The 23,405-nt window shown below is 46.5% G+C and overlaps 1 protein-coding gene across 1 annotated transcript in view; it reads left to right on the forward strand.

Moving 5' to 3' along the window:
* plxna2 (plexin A2) overlaps nucleotides 1-23,405 on the forward strand; it is a 100,720-nt gene that overhangs the window by 20,753 nt on the left and 56,562 nt on the right. The window contains exon 4 of the mRNA XM_087781719.1: nucleotides 16,602-16,736. Within this exon, the coding sequence (XP_087637845.1) occupies nucleotides 16,602-16,736 (135 nt within the window). The remainder of the gene's footprint in view (nucleotides 1-16,601; nucleotides 16,737-23,405) is intronic.

The raw sequence follows: 23,405 nt of genomic DNA on the forward strand, positions 1-23,405 counted from the left end.
AATCACCTGCAGCCCCGATAAACACACACTCGCTGGCAGACAAACAGACACTTTAATGTCAAAGACCAATCAGCCGTAACATTATGACCGCCGCATTATCGCCAAACTGCGGCTCCACTAAGTTTATTTAAAAAATAGTCAGGGAAAACACACATTTATTCAGGTCATTTGATTGTTTGCTATGTTAAGCTTTTATGTTGGTTCTGAATTAGACGCGTGAACGGCAGCGGTTAGGAGCCATACATGTGGAGCCAATGTCCAAGAGACCAATCCTCAACAAGAAATCATCAAAATCCACTCACTGTAGAATCTGATGCGACTGAAATCTCTGTTATTCTTGGCGCAGGATATGATGGCAACCACAAGAATACCAACAAAAACAGTAACGGCACCAATAAGGACAGTGACAAGAGTAAGAAAACAGTCCCAGCACAGACTCAAGACTAAAGTCTCCGTGTACATTACAAAAACAGTCAAATTATACAACGATTACAACAACAGGAGACAAAACAAAGGTTGCATGAAACACTGTGTCCTCACTTGTGCCTCCGCTCAGTTGTTGGTCCACCATCCACTCGCTAAGTCTTCTTCTTCTTCGCCGCCGGTGATCCAGTTAATCACATTCCAACACTCTTTCTCTCCCTCTACCGCTCCCTCACTCCGCTCTCCTCCTCTAATTGCTCCCTTTTTTTTCTCCGCCGGCGCCTCCGAGGAAGCGTCTCTCGTTATCTCACGACAAGAGACGAACACTCGTTCACTTCTTTGCTACAGCACTTCATTTAGCCTGTAGATACATGTGTGTGTCACAGTCATTAATCTTCATTATTTTAATGCCAACATGAAACCGGGAGTGTGTGTATGATGTATGTATAATCGTTACATAATCTCATAATCCACTTTGTTAACACAACGCTTTACTTGAATTCGGGCTCACAACGTTTTTGGAATTTTAGACGTTTGAAAACAATTATGATTTAGCGTATTTGCTGCCTTTTGGATGAATTTCGACATTCATTTGAGACTTAAATGAGCCAAAAACAAAAGAGACGAAAAACAAAATAACATTTAACAGTTGTAAACAACAATCATCAGTGCGTTTGTTCTACGATCCAGTTAACAGTATTTTAGCATTTTTGTGTTGGAATGTTTTGTTGGCTTTAAAAATGCATTGAGGAGAAACTAAAAAGAAAATTGCAAACTAGCTCCACTTAAGTGCAAACTAGCTCCACTAAAGTGCAAACTAGCTCCACCAAAGTGCAAACTAGCTCCACCAAAGCGCAAACTATCTCCACTAAAGTGCAAACTAGCTCCACTAAAGTGCAAACTAGCTCCACTTACGTGCAAACTAGCTCCACCAAAGTGCAAACTAGCTCCACTTACGTGCAAACTAGCTCCACTTACGTGCAAACTAGCTCCACTTACGTCCAAACTAGCTCCACTAAAGTGCAAACAACCTCCACTAAAGTGCAAACTAGCTCCACTAAAGTGCAAACTAGCTCCACTTACGTGCAAACTAGCTCCACTTACGTGCAAACTAGCTCCACTTGAGTCCAAACTAACTCCACTAAAGTGCAAACAAGCTCCACTAAAGTGCAAACAAGCTCCACTTAAGTGCAAACTAGCTCCAATTAAGTGCAAACTAGCTCCACTTAAGTGCAAACTAGCTCCACTAAAGTGCAAACTAGCTCCACTAAAGTGCAAACTAGCTCCACCAAACAAGATAACAAAAAGTTTGAACATAAGCAACACAAATAAGTAAGTATGTAAGTAAGTAATTTTTATTTGTATAGCGCTTTTCCAGACCAGGGTCACAAAGCGCTTAAACAATCAAAACAATATTCAATAAAGTATATATTGTAAAGATCAAGATAAAACTGATAACACAACAGGAGTTCCAGAAAATCAAGGAAAAGCCTGAACAAATAAAAACGTCCTAAGATGTTTCTTAAAGGAGTCAGTAGATCAATCAAGTGACTAAACTGTGTGATCAAAAGTGAAAAGACGAGTTAAAAAGTCATAAAAACGCATTAATAAAAAGACAATACTACCATGAACACATTGACAAACATCACAATCCAGTACATCACTAACTGTACAGCCTGCCCTTTAGGGGGCGCAGTGAGGCGAGACACAGAACCAGCTCTCAGCTCTCATAACTACAGAGTTCTACGATCAAAGCTGCGACGATCAAGCGTGCGAGGCCCTTGTGAACGGCCGCTGAAGAATGTTCTGGATCCACGGCTCGACAACATTGATCTGCGGCCGTGGAAAACAACAAGCCTTTTTTTGAATCATGGCCGCCAGGCCCCGGACTCAGAAGTACAACTGAACTTATGGACTTTAGTAGTCCGCCGGTGTCTGTTCTCTAATTTCCCCGCTGACCTCGGCCAGTAAACATCTTCAGGAGACGGATTAGCTCGTCCGTCCGGAGCACCGCCAGCTCCGCATTGATTTTCCTCACAAATGTTCCAGATCAGCACGATTAGTCCAATCGCTGGCAGCGCCGACAAATAAGATCAGACGCATGTGGAGTAGCCGAGACATTCCCTCAGTCAGAGGCTGGCGTGTATCTTGTTAGCTTCTCTGTTGTGAAATATGCGCTTGTACATCATCACCTGACGTGTTGGAGCCGTTCTCGAGCATCAGCAGATTGGTGCTGGTAGATTATCCCCGTTTTTCTCAACCGGAATTAGCCAGAATCTTTAGTGACCGATGGAACGTCTCTGACTGATGTGTGTGAGCGAGCCAGTGTTCCCTTAATCAAACATTCATAGACGTGTTTCACTGTATTTCACGGCTCTTACATCAGGCGCACACACAGACACACACTCTGGGGAGGATCGGGCTGTTTCCCCTCCGACTGATGTGGAAGCTGAACCTCTGGTGTCGTGAGCGTTCAGGCTAATGAGTCCGGATTGTTGTGGTGGAATATTTGAAGGTAGCGTGAGCGGCTGGAGGAGCTGAGGGGGAAGGAAGCCATAACACGGCTGCTACAAGCGCATTAGTTCCTGGGGTGAAAGTTGAGAGGCCAATGTTGTGGCGGCTCGTATGACCGGAGCGCTGCCCCGGACGTGTCCGACACACTCGGACAAAGTGCTGTGATCAGATTAGAAGTGATCGGATGAGAGAAAGTCAGATTAGAGGCGTTTCTTTCATTGTCGACTTCCAAGAACTGCAACTGAGCTTTTTTATGGTGTATTTTTATGGTCTGTAATTGATCATTTTTACTCAAACAGGCCAGTTATGTTGATGTTTTTATTAACTTAATCTAGTTATAATCTTAACCTGAGAGTACATTTTTCTTTAATGTCTACATTTAATGACTATTAATCTGTTTAAGATTGACAGATGGATCTAATCTGATTGTAACCTTTCTCTGTAAACCTATAAATACAAAAACCAGAACATTGTTATGATCTACAACATGATATTTTGTATTTTATTGATTAGGATTAGTTCATATCTTAATCCTGTTAAGTGTATGAATTAATCTAGTTATAGCTCTACACAGTAATTTAGTTGACTTTACATTTCCATGTAATCTGATCAAAATATTGACCCCGTCTACTTATCATCTGTGTGCAGACTTAATCTACGAGTGTGTGTGTCTGTGACCTTTCGGCTCATTTGCATAAAACCTTTTAGCTCTCGGAATCAAACTGTCACTTCTAATCAGATTAGGCTCTGACATGTCGTCGGTGTGAAACCGCCGCCGCTCAGCGACCTCCAGCGCCGCACGCTGATCTCCGCGGCTGATGAAGGGAACGAAACCGGACGTGTCACTTATTCCCCGGCAGGCCCTTGAGAGCCAGGTGTCGCTTTCTAATGGAGGCGTGCGGAGAGCGGCGCAGGTTAATGAGCTCGGCGGCGGATCTGCCTTCATCCCTTCATCCTCTTAGACCTGAGGGAGCGAGAGGGTGGAAGGAGAGCTACTTACCACCCCCCCGCCCCCCCCTGCCCCCTGCATTCCCCCGTGCTCGAACAGCACTAAAATCTGCTTCATCGAATATCAAGAACGCTAAGTGACCGACGACGGGAGCCGATCACGACGTCTGCCAGAGTCTGCAACAATTGAGTCTGGATGACGTTTGGCGGCGGCGCGGCTGCCAAGTGGAACATGGCAGCAGGAGGAGAGCTAATCACAACCAGACGCACTGTGACAACAAATCCAACCGCACGCTGCGAAGTCGACACTTTAGCAACAAGAGGAAAACCTCAGGGAAGTGGCGAGCAGGAGGAGGAGGAGGAGGGTTTGGACCGATCTGTTGCCGGAGATCTCCTCGGAGGACACGTCGCGTTCTCCTGCTCCGTCTGCGGAGATGAAACCGACTTCAGTACGAGCGAGACCGAAGCTTCACATTCCAGTCTGGATCACAAGTAAGCAGGGAGGGGGGGGGGGTCGAGAGGGATTCCTTCAGCCTTATAAGGGACTTGACCTGAAGGAGAACTTGAGGGTCAGGACGCACCAGAGAACTCAAGGGAGCTTAACAATCTCTTTATTATGACTCCACCATTCCTGTGCAACCACAAGCTTCATTTTTGACTCCTTTGGCATCACTGTAAGTCCTACCAAAAACATCTCCATGAGTCCTACCACAAGCCCCAGCGGGTAGCCAACCACAAGCTTCATTTTGGGTCCTGCCAAAGTAGTGACCGAGTCCTTTGGCAAGTACCATCTGATGGGTCGCTGCGAGTCCAACCTCAAATGTCCTCAAACGCATCACTGTAAGTCCTACCAAAACATCTCCATGAGTCCTACCACAAGCACCAGTGGGTAGCCAACCACAAGAGTCTTACCCTTGTCACTATTTAAAAGCATTTATCCAAAATAAATCATAACTGCATTGATTAAAAGGTTATATATTTCCATGCTATTGTTTCACAACCCTTCCTCGAAAATCCTCCAGAGGAGACTCCTCCAAGTCCTGCTGAGCAGGTCAGGCAGATCACAGATTTGACCAAAATAACCTCTTAGTGTTTTACTTATAGTTTGTGGAGGTGTACGTTTCAGTGGCCTCGGAAGCAGGACTCGATTCCAAACTGCAGATCTCATTGCTGCTAATGTCGCTCAGCAGAGCTTCGTTATTCCCTCGAGGGGAACGTGTCAGGTAGAGCAGCGGAGAACATTCTGGATGAAGGACACCAGGAAGAAACTAGTGAGAGTCCTACCTGAAGTTGTGCCGCCACAGGATCAAATACCTCGGTACTATATTAGCATATCATCATCCAGCAGCTCAATTAATGGCTTCGGAACGGCTCCCTCGGCTCGCCATCATGGTCGGACCTCTTAATCTAATCCACCTGGGAGTGCTGGGCAGCGGCTCCTCGCCACCGACTCTCGGCGGTGGAAGTACGTTTAAGTCCCGGGAGCTCAGCGATTTAACCGCAAACCAGAGAGCGAATGTTTGTTCTCTGAGCCCGGAGAGATTTGAGCGTCGGCGCCGGCGCTCGGGTCGGAGAGAGACGACGTGTAGGAGGCTATAGATTAAGTTCCTCACCTCTTTAGATCATAGTCACTATAGATTTGGTTCAGAAGCTCCATGTATTTATAGGTGTGTGTGTGTGTGTGTGTGTGTGTGTGTGCGGTCCTGATGACATCACAGATACTCTTGGAGCTATTGTTGTTGAGCTATGAGTTGATTTGTGTAGTTAATGTATTTTTTTAACTGCTGCAATTAGTTTGTCGTTCCATCATTTGTTACAATGTTTAATAATAATTGTCGGTCCTGGTTGCTTTAGTTTAATCTGTGCATGCATTGTTACGTTCTTTTGCTGCGTTAAACATGTTTTATAAATCTCTGAGCTTTCGAACCACCATGGCACAGGAGAGCAGTCATGAGATTAGAAGATTTAATCTCCAGAGAAGTGAAGGCGCTCACGTGAAGAAGTTAATACATGCCGACTATTTTTGTTTTGACCCGTTAAAAAAAAACCCAGATCTCGCTTGTTAAATCTGGTCAACCGGGCAGCTGTGATCTCATTGGTCACAGCTGGAATGTTTCCTCGCCGAGGCCACTTCCTGCCTCTGCCGGAGATGAAGGGAAGTCCGGGCGTCTGGCACCTTCACGGCAGGATCTGAGGGCTCCATATTAAGAAGAGAAAATCCCGGGATGATGGATCTTCTCCAGGTCGGCTCTGAGGCGACTAAACAAACCTGACAGGCCGTGATGAGGGAATGAAGCGCTGATGGGCCTTTGCTCAGACGGGCCGGGTCTGTTTACTCTGCGCCGTCTGATCCACTTTCTTGTGGGAACCTGTAATTCCGTCTGATACCTGCAAAGAGACCGGAGGCCGTTTCCTGGGCTGCGATTGGCCCGTCGACTCGCAGCTACAATAACTAATCATGAGTCACAGACAGTTGGTACATGAGCGCTGTAAACACGGGATATAGTGCTCACACACACACACACACACACACACACACACACACACACGCACTCGCACACACACACTGCCTCCAGCTGTTCAGTCAAACTCTCTTCAACTTAAACAATTAGTTTTCAATAAAAAGTTATTTTCTTATTCTTTTATTCTCAAAATAAAATCTTGTTTGAATACTGACAATAAACTTCACATGCAATAATTACTTAAAGTTCAACTAAAGTGTTGTTTTAAGTGTGTGTTAAATAGATGTTTGACTCTATTGTAATCATCAATATGGACATTAGAAAATGATTGTTTTTCTGGAGATTAAATCTTGTTGACCATAACCACACCCACTCTGCTGTGATTGGTCTCACATTGAGGTCTGTCACCATGCATCAACAATCCCGGAAGTCTCCAATTCCAAAGGACTCGTTGTATAAACAAAGCGGAGCGTGATTACAGCTGGCTGGAGGAGGAGTGAAGCCATTATTGCGTCACAATGGACTCTCGTAACCTCTCGTTCGCCCAGATTTCAGAGCAACTTTATAAAGTAATAAGTTGAAAACATGGTCATGATGAGGGACTTGCATCTTGGAGAGGAAGAGTTCAACAATTCAAACATGTGAGTCAGGATAGTTGGGTTTTACATTAGTTGCAATTAGTTTAACAGTTACTTCTTTCATTTTAAACATCTATTTCAGCTCCACCTTTCCCCTCCCTTCCACTAGGGGGCGTAACAGTCACGTGAGCTCGATGCTAAGATTCTCCCTCACACACGCTCCAAAGCGACTCATTAAAATGAAAGAAGAACTGTATCGTCCTTCACGACGAAGCAACATCCGCGCAAACTGTGCGAAGACGATCTCGAAACCATCCCGGAGAATCCTGCAGCAGAATAATTAGAGTCGAGCGTCTCGTCTGCTCGTGTCCAATAGAGACGTAGGCGGTGAGGGAAGCTAATGAGCTCGTTAAGGTGCGAGTAAATGTCACTCTTCCCCCGGCCGGCCGCCGGCGCCAACGCCGCCGCGGGCGATTACCTGGACGGGCACGCGTGACGCCGCATCAGCACTTCCTGGTCTACATGCACAAAGGGAGGAAGGTGGTGTCGGGGGCGAGGGGGGCGGTGTCGGGGGGGGGGGGGGGCTACACACCGCAGCTCTTCTACACAACATTAAATTAAAAGCCTAAGTGGATCACAGCGAGGGTAAGAAAAAGAGCCTTTAGCCGTTTTTAATCTTCCGCGGACAGGAAGTGTAATGAGTAAAGAGCTTTTCTGGCCGCGCTCCATCAGGTGTTGACCGTGGCCGCCCGCCTCCGTCGCCCGCTCCCTTTTTTTGGTCATTTATCCTCCGGTCCCGGAGCTTGGAAATTGGATCAGTTTACGGAGAAGTGAACAAGGACAAAGTCTGTGCGAGGGAAGTTTTGTTGTGACTGACGATGTGGTGGCTGAGTCAGCTCCTGAAGGTCCAGCGTAAGGGAGACCAGAGTCTGTTCTCAGGGTTTCACTCGGATTGTGACGGGAATGTACAGATTGTTTTAGACAGTTAGGAATCTTGGAAGGTCGCAATGTTCATGGACAAACGGAATAAAAGAAGTTGATTGTTCAGAACTGATGTTTTTTGCCATATATAGAGCATTAAAAAAGTGAATAAAAGTAATAGTTGTGTACACAGAACAGAAGAACACATGTTTTAAATCGACACACAGGTAATAACATTTGAAAACTGAACGTGATACGCGGGTTGATTGAATTGTTCGACAACACGCTTTGTTGTCGTTCGTGTCAACATGGCAGACTTGCACTCGATTTATCGAGATGTTCTCCCTCGACTCCAGGCTCTCGTTTTCATTCAGGACTTTGTGAAATCAGATCCTGCGGTGAGTGAGAAGAGAAACAGCAGCTAGTAAAAAAGATGGTTAAAACAGCTGCTGATGTCATCTTGGATCAGAGCGTTGTGTGTGTGTGTGTGTGTGTGTTTGCACATTTCTGTGGTGGTAGACACGAGAAGGGAGGGAGTCCATGGGAGGACGGGGGGGTGTAGTGGTGCCAGACGATGTTCCGGCAGCTCAGTGTGCGCTAGTGTCGTTAGCATGTATGAGAGCAGATTACTCGGGAGAGTCGCTTGTCAGACGGTCGCTGTCAAGGATCCGTATCCGAGGACCCTGGCGGTGCTGTTGTCGGTCACACACTCTCACTGACACACACACACATTCAAGTCAGTGTGAGGCTCACAGGTTAGCTTGTTCAGTGATGGATCTTAGTAAACAACTTGAAACATTGAACAAATGTCTCATGCTAGAGCTAATGCTAGCTTAGAACCACAACAACAATATGTCGCAACCTTTAGACGCCTTACTTTACATTTCAGTTTGTTGTTTTGCGGGTTTTCAACCAGTGTGGGTTTTGGGGGGGTCGCTTCCGAACCGACCTGGCGTCGGGTCAAAACCCTGAGTTGCGGGGCGGAGCAGTTGACCGAGCGCGACGGGGGAGAACGCCAGGGTCGCGGCGCAGAGGCGGGTACGGCGGTCACGCATCGGCCGCTGCCCGCTGTCTCGGCACTCTGCCAGTCGACCCCCCTCCTTAATTCAATAATCACAAGCAGGGGCTCAATAAAACAAGCTGCCGGGGGCGGAACTGAGCGGCTGGGCCCCCCGAAACCTCCAACTGTCTACTGGGACGAGTCCAAGAGCGAGAGCTGACTCACACACACTCACAAACACACAATTAAGTGTCTAACAGTTGTGTTTCTTTCCCTCAAAGGGACGACACTAAAATGCAAACTTTATTTTCGTGACTTTCTATCAACAGTTTGGACGTCTAGAGTCGTTTGCATCTCGCACCAGATTATCTCGCGGTAACGACACGCGATGAGCTGCAGAGCTCGGCAAATGTTGGACTCGTCCATCGTCACGTTGTAAACCGACAGACGTGGGGTGTCTGCTGATGAGGGGCGGGGGGTCATGTGATGAGGCCTGCTATCGTTCCATATCACTGCCTGTCTGCCCCCGCCAGCGCCCAAACATTCCTCACCCTCCTCTTCCCCGCTGCAGCTGTTTGGTAAAGGGGCACCAGACCGGAGACCCCCAGAGACCCCTAAACCCCTGATGCACCCCGATACTCCTGCGTTGATTGAACTCGAGCTGCCAGATGAGATTGTGTTTCGTTTCGTGCTTAAGATTAGCGCAGGTGAGCCGTGATCGTAGACGTTCAGTGGAAGCTAATCTGCTGTAATCTGAGGGATTACTCACCAGGAAGCAGTTAATGATATAATGTTGATGTTGTTAAACATTTCCTGTGCAACCCGAGATGTTTGTTGAGACTCTCACACGGGATTAGCACCAGCAACTCTAGAAATGTGACACTCCTGAGGAGAGAGTGACTGATTTTGGGAGTGAGATGGTTCTGATGTTTGGAGGGTGTTCAGGGTCTCCATGGTTCTCTGGACAAAATGAAAAAAACAGCTTTGAAGCGAGTACACGCCGGTCTTTATAGTAACAGGAACAAGCCAGTCCGGCCGAGGAATAACAGGAAGCCGCAGAGTTATTGGGGGATCTGGACACGGAGCCGCCGGGCCGGAGTCTGTGGTCTCCTTCTGGGCCTGAACCCGAGTCAGATGGGAAATGAGGAGAAACATCAGCCAGATTAGGTCGTCTAAGTGGAACTTTTATTGAGCTCGCCGCAGCAGCAACACTTATCGAGAGCTCTCGCCACATTCCTCTGGAATTCCTGCGCCGGTTATTTTTGGCACATTAGGCGTGTAACAGACCGCACACGCCAGACGTTACCTCACACACACTCGCACAGGAAACACTACCTCAGGTGAGGCGGTCCGAGCAGACGGCCGGGAAGCCGGAGCCGGTGGTGGTCGGCCCGTCACTGGAGTTTAACTTTCTCTTAAACTGCCGGCCACCCACGTGTGTGTGTGTGTGTGTGAGTGTGTGTGTGTGTGTGTGTGTGTGTGAGTGTGTGTGTGTGTGTGTGTGAGCGCTGTAAACGTTTGCATGTTGGATTCTAGGCCTCGATTACAGTTCGTTGGTCGTTTATCACTAGAGATTCATATAAACACAAAAAAATATTGGGTTGTTTACCAAATGTAAAAACCTAAAAACGGGGGAAATTGTAGAAAAGTTATACTTATGTAGTTAAGTTATAATAACTTTATAAATAAAGTTAAATTATAATCAAGAAAAAAATAAAAAAATGTTTAACTTCATATTCAAAATTGAAAAAAATCTGTTGCGACAAATGGGAAAGGAAAGAAATTATAAAAAAAATATAGCATCACAAAAGACAAATAAAAAAAGGCTATGGTTCCTAAACCAACACTTTGAGTATCTACTGATCTGATACCAACGTTAAAATGACTACTTATGGAAGTTGATGTTTATTTATATCTAAAAGAAGTGTTTACATGTTCACCTGAATTTTGAAATATAAAGAAATTACAGTTTAGTTGTTGACCCTACGACCTGCAAAAACGAAGACAGCCTTCCTAACAATATTCTATTAACAAAGTGCACATTTTACGAGGAAGTTAAACAACCCTGCAAGTGTCAAGCAGTTCAAGTTTACACAAAGAGGCTGGAACGAAATACAACCAACATTCTTGTAGAATGAAGATTTACCATGATGGAACAAACATGTACCGATCAAATAGCCTTGAAATATTATTATTATTATATATAAAATGTTCACAGGAGATCAGACGATTGTGTCAACATGGCAAGAAGCAAGCATTTATTTTGTGCAGGTACTGACGAAAGTACAGCGAGCATCATCTGAAATATTAATGCTAACAATGATGTCTATGCTAACCATGCTAACAATGATGTATATGCTAACAATGCTAACAATGTTAAAAAAAGACTAAAGTGTTGAGTGTTTGGTTGAGGCGTAAAAAGATACAATACAATATGAGAAACAACGCTAAAGCAGTGACACGATAACACTTGTGTACGTCTTATAAAAGTGTTTCAATGTCTTGTGTTGCAGCCTCACACTCATCAATAATTATTGTGTGTGTCCTCAGGTCCGAATCTTAAATTGATTTAGATCCTCTTTGTGCTGCTTTTACAGACTTCAGTCTTTGTTCATGAACCGAATCAGCTTCTGCAGTATAACGTCGGATTATAGGACGCGTTTGCGTGTCCCCAGGCGAGCTGCTGGGGTGTGTGTGTGTGTGTGTGTGTGTGTGTAATAATGGACGGCTGACATTTACAACGGTGTGTTTAGTGGCTCTGAATTAGCATACTCTAACTGGCTGACAGACTTTAAATCCTGGCCACAGATCGAGGGAAGGGGAGGGGGTTTTAAAGAGCTTCACTGGAGATTCATAGACCACAAAAAGTGCTGGCGACACACACACACACACACACACACACACACACACACACACACACATACGCACACGCTACTCCTTCCTTTTCAACTCGCTCTGACCCGAGCGTCTCATCTATTCTGCATACACAGCCATTTCTCGCTCTCTGCAGGGAGAGTGAATTATGAGGCATCAGAGGTGTGTGTGTGTGTGTGTGTGCATCTGTGTGTGCTTCATAACAATCCAAAGTTACATTGTCATATCACATTGTGTCTTTCTTAATAACTTCACAATTGTAACACAAAAGAAAAGGTATCGTGGATCCCGAGTGTGCCACAAAAACGCTGACAGCGAGTCTGATGCCGACAGGACCGTGGCGCTGACTCACAAGTCCTCGTCCCAATTTGAAAAAAAGGAGTTTTGTCAGATGGACGACCTTTGACCTTCCGCTTGACCCTCAGAGTCGAGACCCGGAAGTGCGTCGGCCCTCCGGCAGCAGCGTCGCACCTCAAACGGGCGCCAACGACTTCACAACCCTGCAGTCGCTTCTGTGCGAGAGTTGTGACTGTTGCTGATTTGCATGTGTGTACACACAAGAACACACACACACACACAAGAACACACACACACACACAAGAACACACACACGCACACGCGGTGCACTGTCAACACCAGACAACATCAAAAACTATTTTCTAACAGAAACAGCCTTGAGTCACATGACTTAGTTTTCAGTAAATACACACAAACCAAACACACAAGAACCTAGTCAGACACACACGTACAGCTACTGTCGCACATTCACATGTTCCTGTAACCACATGTACACACTTTCACAAACACGAGATGCATGGTAACACAATATGCATCTGGAGGACACATCAGTCCAAAGGTCAAGTGCACACATATCAGCCAACACACACACACACTGTCCACATGTAAAACCCACGTTTCTACTCGTAAACACACAACCTCAAATGCAAGTTCACGAAAAGTACACACTGACACATCTACACACAATACGTGCATGACTTTCACAAGAACTAAGTGCAGACATACAACTTTGTAGTCACACATATTCAAATACACACACGTTTGCTTATTAGCATGTACCTGCACACACACACGCACACACACACTGAACACCCCTGATCTTCCAAGCAAAGGGAAAACCGGTAACCACGGCAACCGCTGTCCGGTAAGGGGGGGTGGCCTTCTTTTCTTGTAACTGTCTTGAATGGGGTCTGACAATTCTCCCCCCCGACACAAACGCACACACAGACACACAAACCTGTCGCCCCTCACTTCATCACGGAAGGTCAGAGATTCAGTTGTGGTCACATGAGTTTGGTCGCTCAAGGCCTTTCTGGGATCTGTGGTTGTCCGCCTGGACGCGAGGTCAGAGGTCGTGGGCCTCCATCTCTATGGAGCTCTGAGGAATGGGGGGGGGGGGTCATGTTCACAGTAAAATGACATGGTAAGAATCGTGTTGTACACAAATGTTAGTGTGAGTCTGTGATCACACTCACTGCAGTCTTTTCTTCTCCTCACCGTCGGCGTTCTTCTTTCTTCTTCCTGCTCGCGCTGATCCGGCGGACCCTCCGGGGGGGCGACCGGATCTCCTGAACCTCGTGCGTTCTACTTTCCAGCCGGTCCAGCGAGACCAGCTTCTCCCCGGCGCCCCCGCGTGACGTCGCCCTGTTCAGTCGCATCAGCGCGTTTACCGGGCGTGTGATCGCTCTCGCTTTCTCTTCAAGCCTTCATTTCCTCTCAGTGTTGGGATCACAGCGGCTCTTTGATTCCTCGCTCCCCCGCGAGACCGCCGTCGGAGGAAGACGAGGAGCTCGTGTTTGTGTTGTCATGGTTATTAAACGTTACATTATGACCGGGCGCTGCATTATTGTCTCGTACTCTCACCCCGGCACGACTTCTCGAGCGACTACACATGTTTGTGGTGAAGACTCTTTGTCCTCGCTTCGTGTCGTCCTTCTTGAAATCCTCCCGACTGTCGGCGCTCGTTATCCATCCCTCACTTTTTTCACTCCATCCTGCATCAGCCTCCGATAGGAAGTGACACGCACTGCAGACAGGAAGGCAGGCCAACACGAGGGCTTGCGGGAGCCGGCGGTGTTCGACAAGCATCAGAAACAAAAGGGGCAACACACACACACACACACACACACACTCACACTCTCTCTCACACACACACACACGTGCAGACGCACACGCTCGTATACACGGCACATTTCTCCATCCCGTTTGCTCCTGACACCGGAATTCTTCAGCCTGACACTGGTGATGGATGAGATGTGTTATCGAGCCGGAGCGAGCCACTGTGTTTTTACTCACTGCACACACACACACTCACACACACACACACACTCTATATTCCACCTGAGCAACAAAAGCTGCTACATTTCCAGACGTGAATAGAGATGATGCAGTGAAATCTTCCGCCTGTCAAATTTTCTGGCTGAAACGAGTGTGTGTATTCTGGAGTGTGTAACAGACGTCCCTGTGTGTCTTTATTATCGTGAATGTGTGTTTTGATTTAGACTCGGGACAGTGTGACACCGGTCGACCCTCCCGGCTTTCTTTAAAGTTTACTCTCACCTCCTGATGGCAGTTTGTCAGCAGTGTAGGAAACATCGATAGTTTTTCACAACACCATATATATATTCAACAGCACGTTTTTGTTTTTTATATCTACAATTCACAGGCAAATGTTCTCAGCGTTTGAGCATTTTGTGCTGCAATTAAACTTCTGACCACTAGGACGAGAGGACACAGGTTTTTAAAAAAAAAAAAAACTTTATTGATAATCAAACATAAACATACACAGCAACATGTATGTATGTGCAAGTCAAGTTTTTATATATACAGTCAAATGATGCTTTTCTTGATGAAGAAAAGTATAGATAACGAGTAAAATACAAAAGGAAAAACGATACTAGTAATGGGAAAAGAAAACAACATTTCATACTTGGACACAACATTCAATTCTTTACCAGTGAGACATGGTGGACGTCTTAAAGTTTACCTTAAAAGTTCACCCAAAATTCACTCATTTTCTACTCGCCCTCATGTCTAAGGGTTGGGATTATTTACATTAGTAATTAGTTATAGATGAAAATGTTTGTTCATTTTATTGTAAGGACTGGTGCTCGGTTGTCGTCGTCTTCGTCCAAAAAGACACTTAAAAACATCCAAATACCTTCATACTGCTCGTCTTTAACGTCCCTCGTGTTGAAGCCTAAACGAGAGAAATTGTTATGAAAGAAAACTTCAAGTTTGTTTATCATAGACAAATGCTAATTTCAAGGCTTCAATACAAGCGAGACGGTGATGGTGTGTTTGGTTTTATCTGCCGGAGGAAGGTAAAAACTTCCTTGAAAACTTGGATTCTTGAGCTGAACCTCTTTAGGTTCTGAAGTCACCCATCAGTCGGGGTTACTTATGTCAGCAGATGTCAGATGGATGAGCCTGTATCTCGACACCAACGGCTGTTTCTGAGCAACCACCTAAACTAGACCACCACAGCTAATGGAAACCGAAGCTCACCTTGGTCTTGGAAAGTCCTGATGAACCAGACCAGGACCAAAGGTTGGAGAAGGATCTCTCTGACAAGGTCGAGTGTTTGTTTGGTTAGTGGTCTGTCGGTTCTGACACCTCAGACTCAGACTCCAGATGTTCAAGGAGGAGTTGAGGTTCTGGGGATTCGCCCTGTGGACACAACATTGAGATCCAGAAGAACCACAGGGGACGGAGAAGTTGCTCGACGCCTGTTTGAGGTCAGAGTGAGGCCGTTCTACAAGGTCGAGACGTGGCTCACAGTCAAACGCACCATTTTCCAGTCTTTATTTTCTATTTCAGACATTAATAAAACAGACTCTCGGACCACCGACCGTGAAGAGTCTTGACCTCAGTGATGGGCAGCTCACCTTATCCACCACACATCTGGCTAGAATTTACGTTTGGGAGCGAAAGAAGAATACGATCCTGTAGTTACACCGGCTCAAACCAGGTGGCGCTCCAACCAACGGCATGTTGGCGTCCTGGTGTGAATGTGCTCAAGGCTGCGGGGAGAGAAGCGACCTTGTTCTCACTGTCGCTCTAATGGTCAGCAGCTGCTCCACTTTCTTCATTCTGCTGCAATTTGTGTCCAGCACATGATGGATGAACGCCGCACTCCTGGCTAGCTGGCCATAGAGGACTCCAGCGGCTCGTTGGAGTGCTGGTGTTCCTGCTGAGTCACTCGTGTGTGGATGTGTGTGCGTGGCAGAAACCACACACGGAGAAAGAACAACCGAAAAACTTTAAAGGGCACGAGAACCAAGAGTACTTTGTCACAAACACACACCAATGTTCACTTGGATACACAAGTTGTCGTTTCGAAACGGAGACGCACAACAAACCTACACATGTGTAAGGAAAACATGACACATGATCTAGACAGACGCACACATCTGGACTCCACATCTGTCTTTAATCGGGCTACCAAGGTCAGACGAAGGTCAGGGTCATTATCGCCCGCCGAGCTCTCGGACAACCTTTGACCTTGGAAACGATTCGCTGCGTGATCCCGGATCATGTGGCCGCCACTAACGCGTGTGAACGTGTCTCCCGGTGATGAGGTCGTCGTGATGGACTCACGTGAACTTGGTCGTCCGGGGTCTGGACTCTTGTTCTCAGGTCGCGGAGGTCGAACCATCCGTCATGTCTGGAGTTAAGAAAACTCTTCTCGGGTTCCTTCAGCAACATCTCGCTCATCTGCTGTTCCTAATCCTGACAGGATGCTAACCGCTATAACGCTAATTATACCTGACCCGAGTCTCTGCCGCCTGTCAATCATCTGTCTCCCCTCCTGCTGTGACGGAGGTAAAAATAGTTACTTATTTGTGCGTCTGTGTTCCTCAGATCCGGGTGGACGGACCACCTCATGGCGGCGCCCAGTACGAGACCCTCACCGTCATCAAGGACGGAGGCTCCGTCCTGCGCGACATGGCCTTTTCCCTGGACCGCCGCTTCCTCTACGTCATGTCGGAGCGACAGGTAAGAGTTGCTGCTCAATTCATGCAAGTTCAACCCTGGCTAACCTGTCGCTGTGATGATCCTACATGGTAGTGTTAGATTCTTCTGCTCGATATTTGAGTCATGATGCTCGTTACTTTTCGTGTTGCAATTCAACTTCTGGACACTATTTCGTATCAGTAGTTACATACTCAAGAAAATCCCTCTAAATGACTGAGGACGAGAGGATACAGTGACTCCAGCAGCTTATAAATCTGATGTTTGGACATATTTCCGTTGACAAACAAATGAAAGCAGTTACGACTTCGTCAAGAGTCATGTGGTCTGTAAATACTACAACACCAGAGTCAAGTACTCTACAATACTACACATATATATACTTGTTACTACAGTATCACAACACCAGAGTCAAGTACTGGACAATACTACACATATATATACTTGTTACTACAGTATCACAACACCAGAGTCAAGTACTGGACAATACTACACATATATATACTTGTTACTACAGTATCACAACACCAGAGTCAAGTACTGGACAATACTACACATATATATACTTGTTACTACAGTATCACAACACCAGAGTCAAGTACTGGACAATACTACACATATATATACTTGTTACTACAGTATCACAACACCAGAGTCAAGTACTGGACAATACTACACATATATATATACTTGTTACTACAGTATCACAACACCAGAGTCAAGTACTGGACAATACTACACATATATATACTTGTTACTACACTATCACAACACCAGAGTCAAGTACTGGACAATACTACACATATATATACTTGTTACTACAGTATCACAACACCAGAGTCAAGTACTGGACAATACTACACATATATATACTTGTTACTACACTATCACAACACCAGAGTCAAGTACTGGACAATACTACACATATATATACTTGTTACTACAGTATCACAACACCAGAGTCAAGTACTGGACAATACTACACATATATATACTTGTTACTACACTATCACAACACCAGAGTCAAGTACTGGACAATACTACACATATATATACTTGTTACTACATTATCACAACACCAGAGTCAAGTACTCGACAATACTTCAGTACACTTGACTACTCATTTCAAGCCTCAGATGCACCTGAAAGAACAAACATACTTGAAGAGCTTGAATATGTAATGATTATTTGTTTATTTTAAATCATTATTTTGCTTTCAAAATTCTTCACTTGTTTCCTCCTCCGGTTAACAAGGTCTGCGTCAAAACCATCACAAGGTCACCGACGATCTCTCGTCGACACACAGACAAAACTTTTCACCTGCGCTTTACCTGCGACTTTTAAGCTCGACTAGAGAGTTACTTAATAACGCTTCACAGCAAAGTGTTTGTGTGTCTTATCTCCCTGGTGGCTATAAATAATCATGGCGTCGCAGCGGGAGGACGCGGTGACAGCATCTGAAAACGAATGGAACAACGAGGGCAGCAGGGAGGAGATGAGGGAGAGGAAGATGAAGGGCACTTGTCTGTCTGAGGAAGAGCGATGATGAGGAGCTCGGTTCTCGTGTCACTCCTCTGATGAGGTGACGCAGCGTGGACCAGAAACAAACCTCAGATATCCAGGCAGGTCTCAGATTTGGCGCCCCCTACAGGCCTGGGCTCATCGTAGGCATCGTCAGTCTGAAGTCTTTAACAAGAAACCATCAATTTGTGAAGCTGAATCTTAAAATAAAACTAGATAGAAGTTGATTAAAGACTTAAAATGAACAAAAAATGTTTTTTTTGTGGAAAATTTCACTTACGATTAGTGAGTTCTATCGAGTTGTCACGATACCACAATATATCAATACCAGTCATTTCTCCTCAATACCATGATTTAAAAAAACAACTTTATTAAATAACAAAATCAACAATTAATTATTTTTCAAAGAGTGATGATTGTAACATTTGGTTTTTTTTATAAATGTGCAAAAAAACAACAGTTATATTTTCAAAGAGTGGTTCAGACACCAAATATAATAACAAAAATGTTTTCTATGAATGTGCAAATAAAAAAAAGAAAAAGAACCTTGAAACTATTGTACATTGAAATGGTCGTCACAGGCGACACTCAAGGGCACGAAAAAATATTTTCTTTCTTTCGTAAGTTCTTTGCCTTTCAAGGATTTCTGTGGGTGTTGGCAGAAATCTGCGACTTTCTTCTGGTCAGTGTCATCCGACTAACACTGTCAATAAAACAGGAAAAAAAAAGAGTTTTATTTCAAATAACTTGAGCTCAGTAACGACCAGAGAGCATCTCAAATCGTTAAATTACATAACAGTATCGTCACATTAACCATAAACGTAAAGTTTTAAAAACTTCTATTACTTTAGTGAATTCTGTATGTAGTGAAGTGTCTCTCAGTTTGTTCGTAAAATTAAATCCACCGACCTTGAACTCTTCAAACAAGTCAGTCTCTTAAGTGTTGTTGGTTCCAAGTGTTTCCTCCTTCATATTTCAAAAAAGACAAGTTTGTAGGTTTTTCAGGATTAATATTTACTCCACATTTGTACACCTGGAATCTAAAGTATTTAAAAACGCGACTCCGACTGGAAGGTTTATCAACACGACTCAAGGCCTTGTGTTGAAGACGGCAGAGGATCTTCATCCCTGGACACACACCTATACTGCCCTTGTCGGTTCTTCAAAGAACTTCTGTGTGTATTGTGTACCGAAACAAGCTGGTGTTGATGTATGTTTTTGCATGTTAGAACCAGATTGGTTGGAAAGTATCAGTTCTTGTGACGACCCTAATTCTTATTCTTGCTAGATAACCACTGAAATCATCCGTTAAGCTCCGCCCCCAACAGCTCACCTGCCGAGAACCCGCCCTCGTGTGAAGGCATTGATCTCCTCTAATAACGGGCGGATGTCTTCTGCTCACTCTCCGAGGATTTCTGGATTTTTCCGGTCGAGTTGTTGTGTAATAGAGCGGCTAAGGCACAGTTGGACGGCGGCCCGGCAGCCCCGGCATCACGCTGACCTTTATCTTGTCTTCATTAGCCTAAATATCACCTGCAGCATCACTCGGGGTCGACACACGCCGCCTCAGATCCCAGCGCTCGCCGCGCTCCTGTATATGATCCTATCAGGCCACGATCATATCAACTCAGACGCTCAGCAGGGGGTCTGTCTGTGGGTTTCTCCCTCCACATATACACACAGAAAGACATGCTACACACACATGAACTGGAGACACACACTGAAGGACAGACACACATACGTTTATGTGGCGGTGCAACAGGAAGTCGGTCAGGTGACACAGGAAGTAAGTCAGGTGACACGGGAGGCGCCGGGACTCCCCATATCGACAGCGGGACAAACAAGGACAGATTCTCCTGTCGATACTTACATCAGAGTTATTGATGACAGCATTAGCTTCTGTCCCAGATCAGCGATCGCTACACACTCTCATCCGAGAGACACTGGCGCTGATTTAGAGCCGCGTCGGGAATTGAACCAGGGACCAGTCAGCCAGAGTGGGTAGCAGTTCTGCTGACTCGTCAATTTATACTAAACGCCAGGTCCAACTACACTTCCACTGATATCGACTTGCAAAAGATACCATGACTACAAGTACTACATCTGATTCTACTAAGGTTGCTACCACTACTACTAGTATTGGTACCATTACTATGACTTACACATTTACTGTCAAGAATCTGTTGATACGATCACAATACCAACAAGGATGTATTTGTAGTGTTGCTCAAGTATTTTTGAGAAACTGTCAACATCAGCTGCGGACGACGTCATGACTGCTGCCCTCTAGAGGCCGGAGGTTTAATCACAAACTGAATGAACCTGAAAATGGACGAACGTGGTGAATATTTGCATTTGAATAGTTATCTTAATCTATCTCGTGAATATGAACAGGAAGTGCATGAGGTCTGAGAGGAAGTGAGGTCACAGGAAGTTGACGATTAGCTTCATTAAACCAAAAGAGGTCATCTTTCAGGTTCAGCTGTGCCACCTCGTAATTCGGTCGCTCTTTTATAAACACCGTTTGCTCGATGATTACCGACACCAGCGCCCGCCTCCTCCGCCCCCCCACCAGAGATGTCTCACTCGCTGGCTGCTGTCCCCGAAACAAAGACCACCGTTTGCATGAGACCCCGAGTGCGCCTCGATAATGGACTCGGGATTAGAGCTATTAAGTTGGGCTGACGCGAAGCCTGTTATTTGACAGAGACACTCGTCCTGTCGGCCTCATCAAGACCTTAATTAATAAGAACCTGCAGACCCGGGTGCAGACGTGGACCCCCGCACCACGGAAGGAAAGAGAGACGGACAAAAGGAAAGAAAGTGAAAGCTTTATAATTAGAATGAACTGAGAGAGGGGAAAAAAAGGGATTAAAAATAAAGGAGTTAGAATTAACATTTCAGGTGACTCGACGTGTCACATGACCAGGGTCCGACATCCAAACGTGTGACGGAATAATCAGGTCTGTAATTACGAGCTGCCAGTGTCTCAGTGCCCCCCCTCACAGTGCCCCCCTCACACCGCCTCCCCCTGTCCGTCTGACTCGGGGCGCTTGCTCTGTTTGCCGCTCAGTGATTGTGACATTTATTGTGAGACTAATGGCGGCGCTTCACTTCGCCTAATTGTGGCTTTAATTGCAATAATTATTTACGAGGCTAATTAGAGCCGGAGAGAGTCGGGGGAGGAGGGGGAGGAGGGGGAGGAGAGGGAGGAGAGGGAGGAGGGGGAGGATGGGGAGGAGGGGGGAGATGCAACAGAGTAACAGACAGTGGGTGAGGGCACTTGGTGCGCCTCGACGTCAGTTACTTTTGCACTTCGGTTACTTTAGAACATTACAACTGCAGCCTTTGGCAACAGTCCCCAAAGTATTTTGTTTAAGTAACAACTTATATGAAATGTGCGTCTCAGCGACGCCTCCTCTCTCCTCCGTCCTCTCTCTCCTCCATCCTCTCTCCTCCGTCCTCTCTCCTCTCTCCTCCGTCCTCTCGCCTCCGTCCTCACTCCTGCGTCCTCTCTCCTCTCTCCTCCGTCCTCTCTCCTCTCGCCTCCGTCCTCTCTCTCCTCTCTCCTCCGTCCTCTCTCTCCTCCATCCTCTCTCCTCCGTCCTCTCTCCTCTCTCCTCCGTCCTCTCTCTCCTCCATCCTCTCTCCTCCGTCCTCTCTCCTCTCTCCTCCGTCCTCTCTCCTCTCGCCTCCGTCCTCTCTCTCCTCTCTCCTCCGTCCTCCTCCGTCCTCGCCTCCGTCCTCTCTCCTCTCTCCTCCGTCCTCTCTCCTCCATCCTCTCTCCTCCGTCCTCCTACGTCCTCCTCCTCTCTCCTCTCTCCTCCATCCTCTCTCCTCCGTCCTCTCTCCTCTCTCCTCCGTCCTCTCTCCTCCGTCCTCCTCCGTCCTCGCCTCCGTCCTCTCTCTCCTCCGTCCTCTCTCTCCTCCGTCCACTCTCCTCCGTCCTCTCTCCTCCGTCCTCGCCTCCGTCCTCTCTCCTCCGTCCTCTTCCGTCCTCTCTCTCCTCCGTCCACTCTCCTCCGTCCTCGCCTCCGTCCTCTCTCCTCCGTCCTCTTCCGTCCTCTCTCTCCTCTGTCCTCCTCCGTCCTCGCCTCCATCCTCTCTCTCCTCCGTCCTCTCTCTCCTCCGTCCACTCTTCTCCGTCCTCGCCTCCGTCCTCTCTCCTCCGTTCTTTTCTGTCCTCTCTCTCCTCCGTCCTCCTCCGTCCTCTCTCTCCTCCGTCCTCCTCCGTCCTCTCTCTCCTCCGTGCTCTCTCTCCTCTCTCCTCTCCTCTCTCCTCCGTCCTCTCTCCTTCATTCTCACTCCTCCGTCCTCTCTCTTTCCTCCGTCCTCTCTCTCCTCCATCCTCTCTCTCCTCGGTCCTCTCTCCTCTCTCCTCCGTCCCCTCTCCTTCGTCCTCTTCCGTCCTCTCTCTCCTCCGTCCTCTCTCCTCCGTCCTCCTCCGTCCTCTCTCCTCTCTCCTCCGTATACTCTCCTCTGTCCTCTCTCCTCTCTCCTCTCCTCTCTCCTCCGTCCTCCTCCTTTCTCCTCCGTCCTCTCTCCTCTCTCCTCCGTCCTCCTCCTCTTGTCAGACTGATGGAGACTCACAATGTCATTTTTCTCTCCTGCGACTGCCTGACAAAACTGTCAGGCCGTGCGTCATGATGGATGTTCTGCTGGTGTGTGTGTGTGTGTGTGTGTGTGTGTGTGTGTGTGTGTGTGTGTGTGTGTGTGTGTGTGTGTGTGTGTGTGTGTGTGTGTGTGTGTGTGTGTGTGTGTGTGTGTGTGTGTGTGTGTGTGTGTGTGTGTGTGTGTGTGTGTGTGTGTGTGTGGAGATAATACAGTAGATTAATGTCAGTGTTGCTTCCATCCACTACCTCTTCTTCACATGTTTACGGTCATGAATGTCAGGAGTCGACGACGTTAATCTAAGTTGACGCACAAAGTATATCGGCTGTTCTTTTTCTATGGACTTTTCCGGAAGGTTGTGTTGTTTCCTCAGTGAGTTTTACTTTTGTCAAGTATAAATGACTCACAAGAGTGGGATGACCTTCTTCCCTTTACGTTTGTCAAGTCAGGATTGTAGTATTTCCCAGTTATGGGCTCTTATTTTGGTCTTTTTTTGCCTTTAACATCCTGACTTCCTTTTAAACGTTAGCTAGCTGTTGCACAATAGCTAGCATAGCTTCT

The sequence above is a fragment of the Callionymus lyra genome, chromosome 19 (assembly GCF_982586985.1).
Source record: "Callionymus lyra chromosome 19, fCalLyr1.hap1.1, whole genome shotgun sequence".
NCBI classification, from domain to species: Eukaryota; Metazoa; Chordata; class Actinopteri; order Syngnathiformes; family Callionymidae; genus Callionymus; species Callionymus lyra.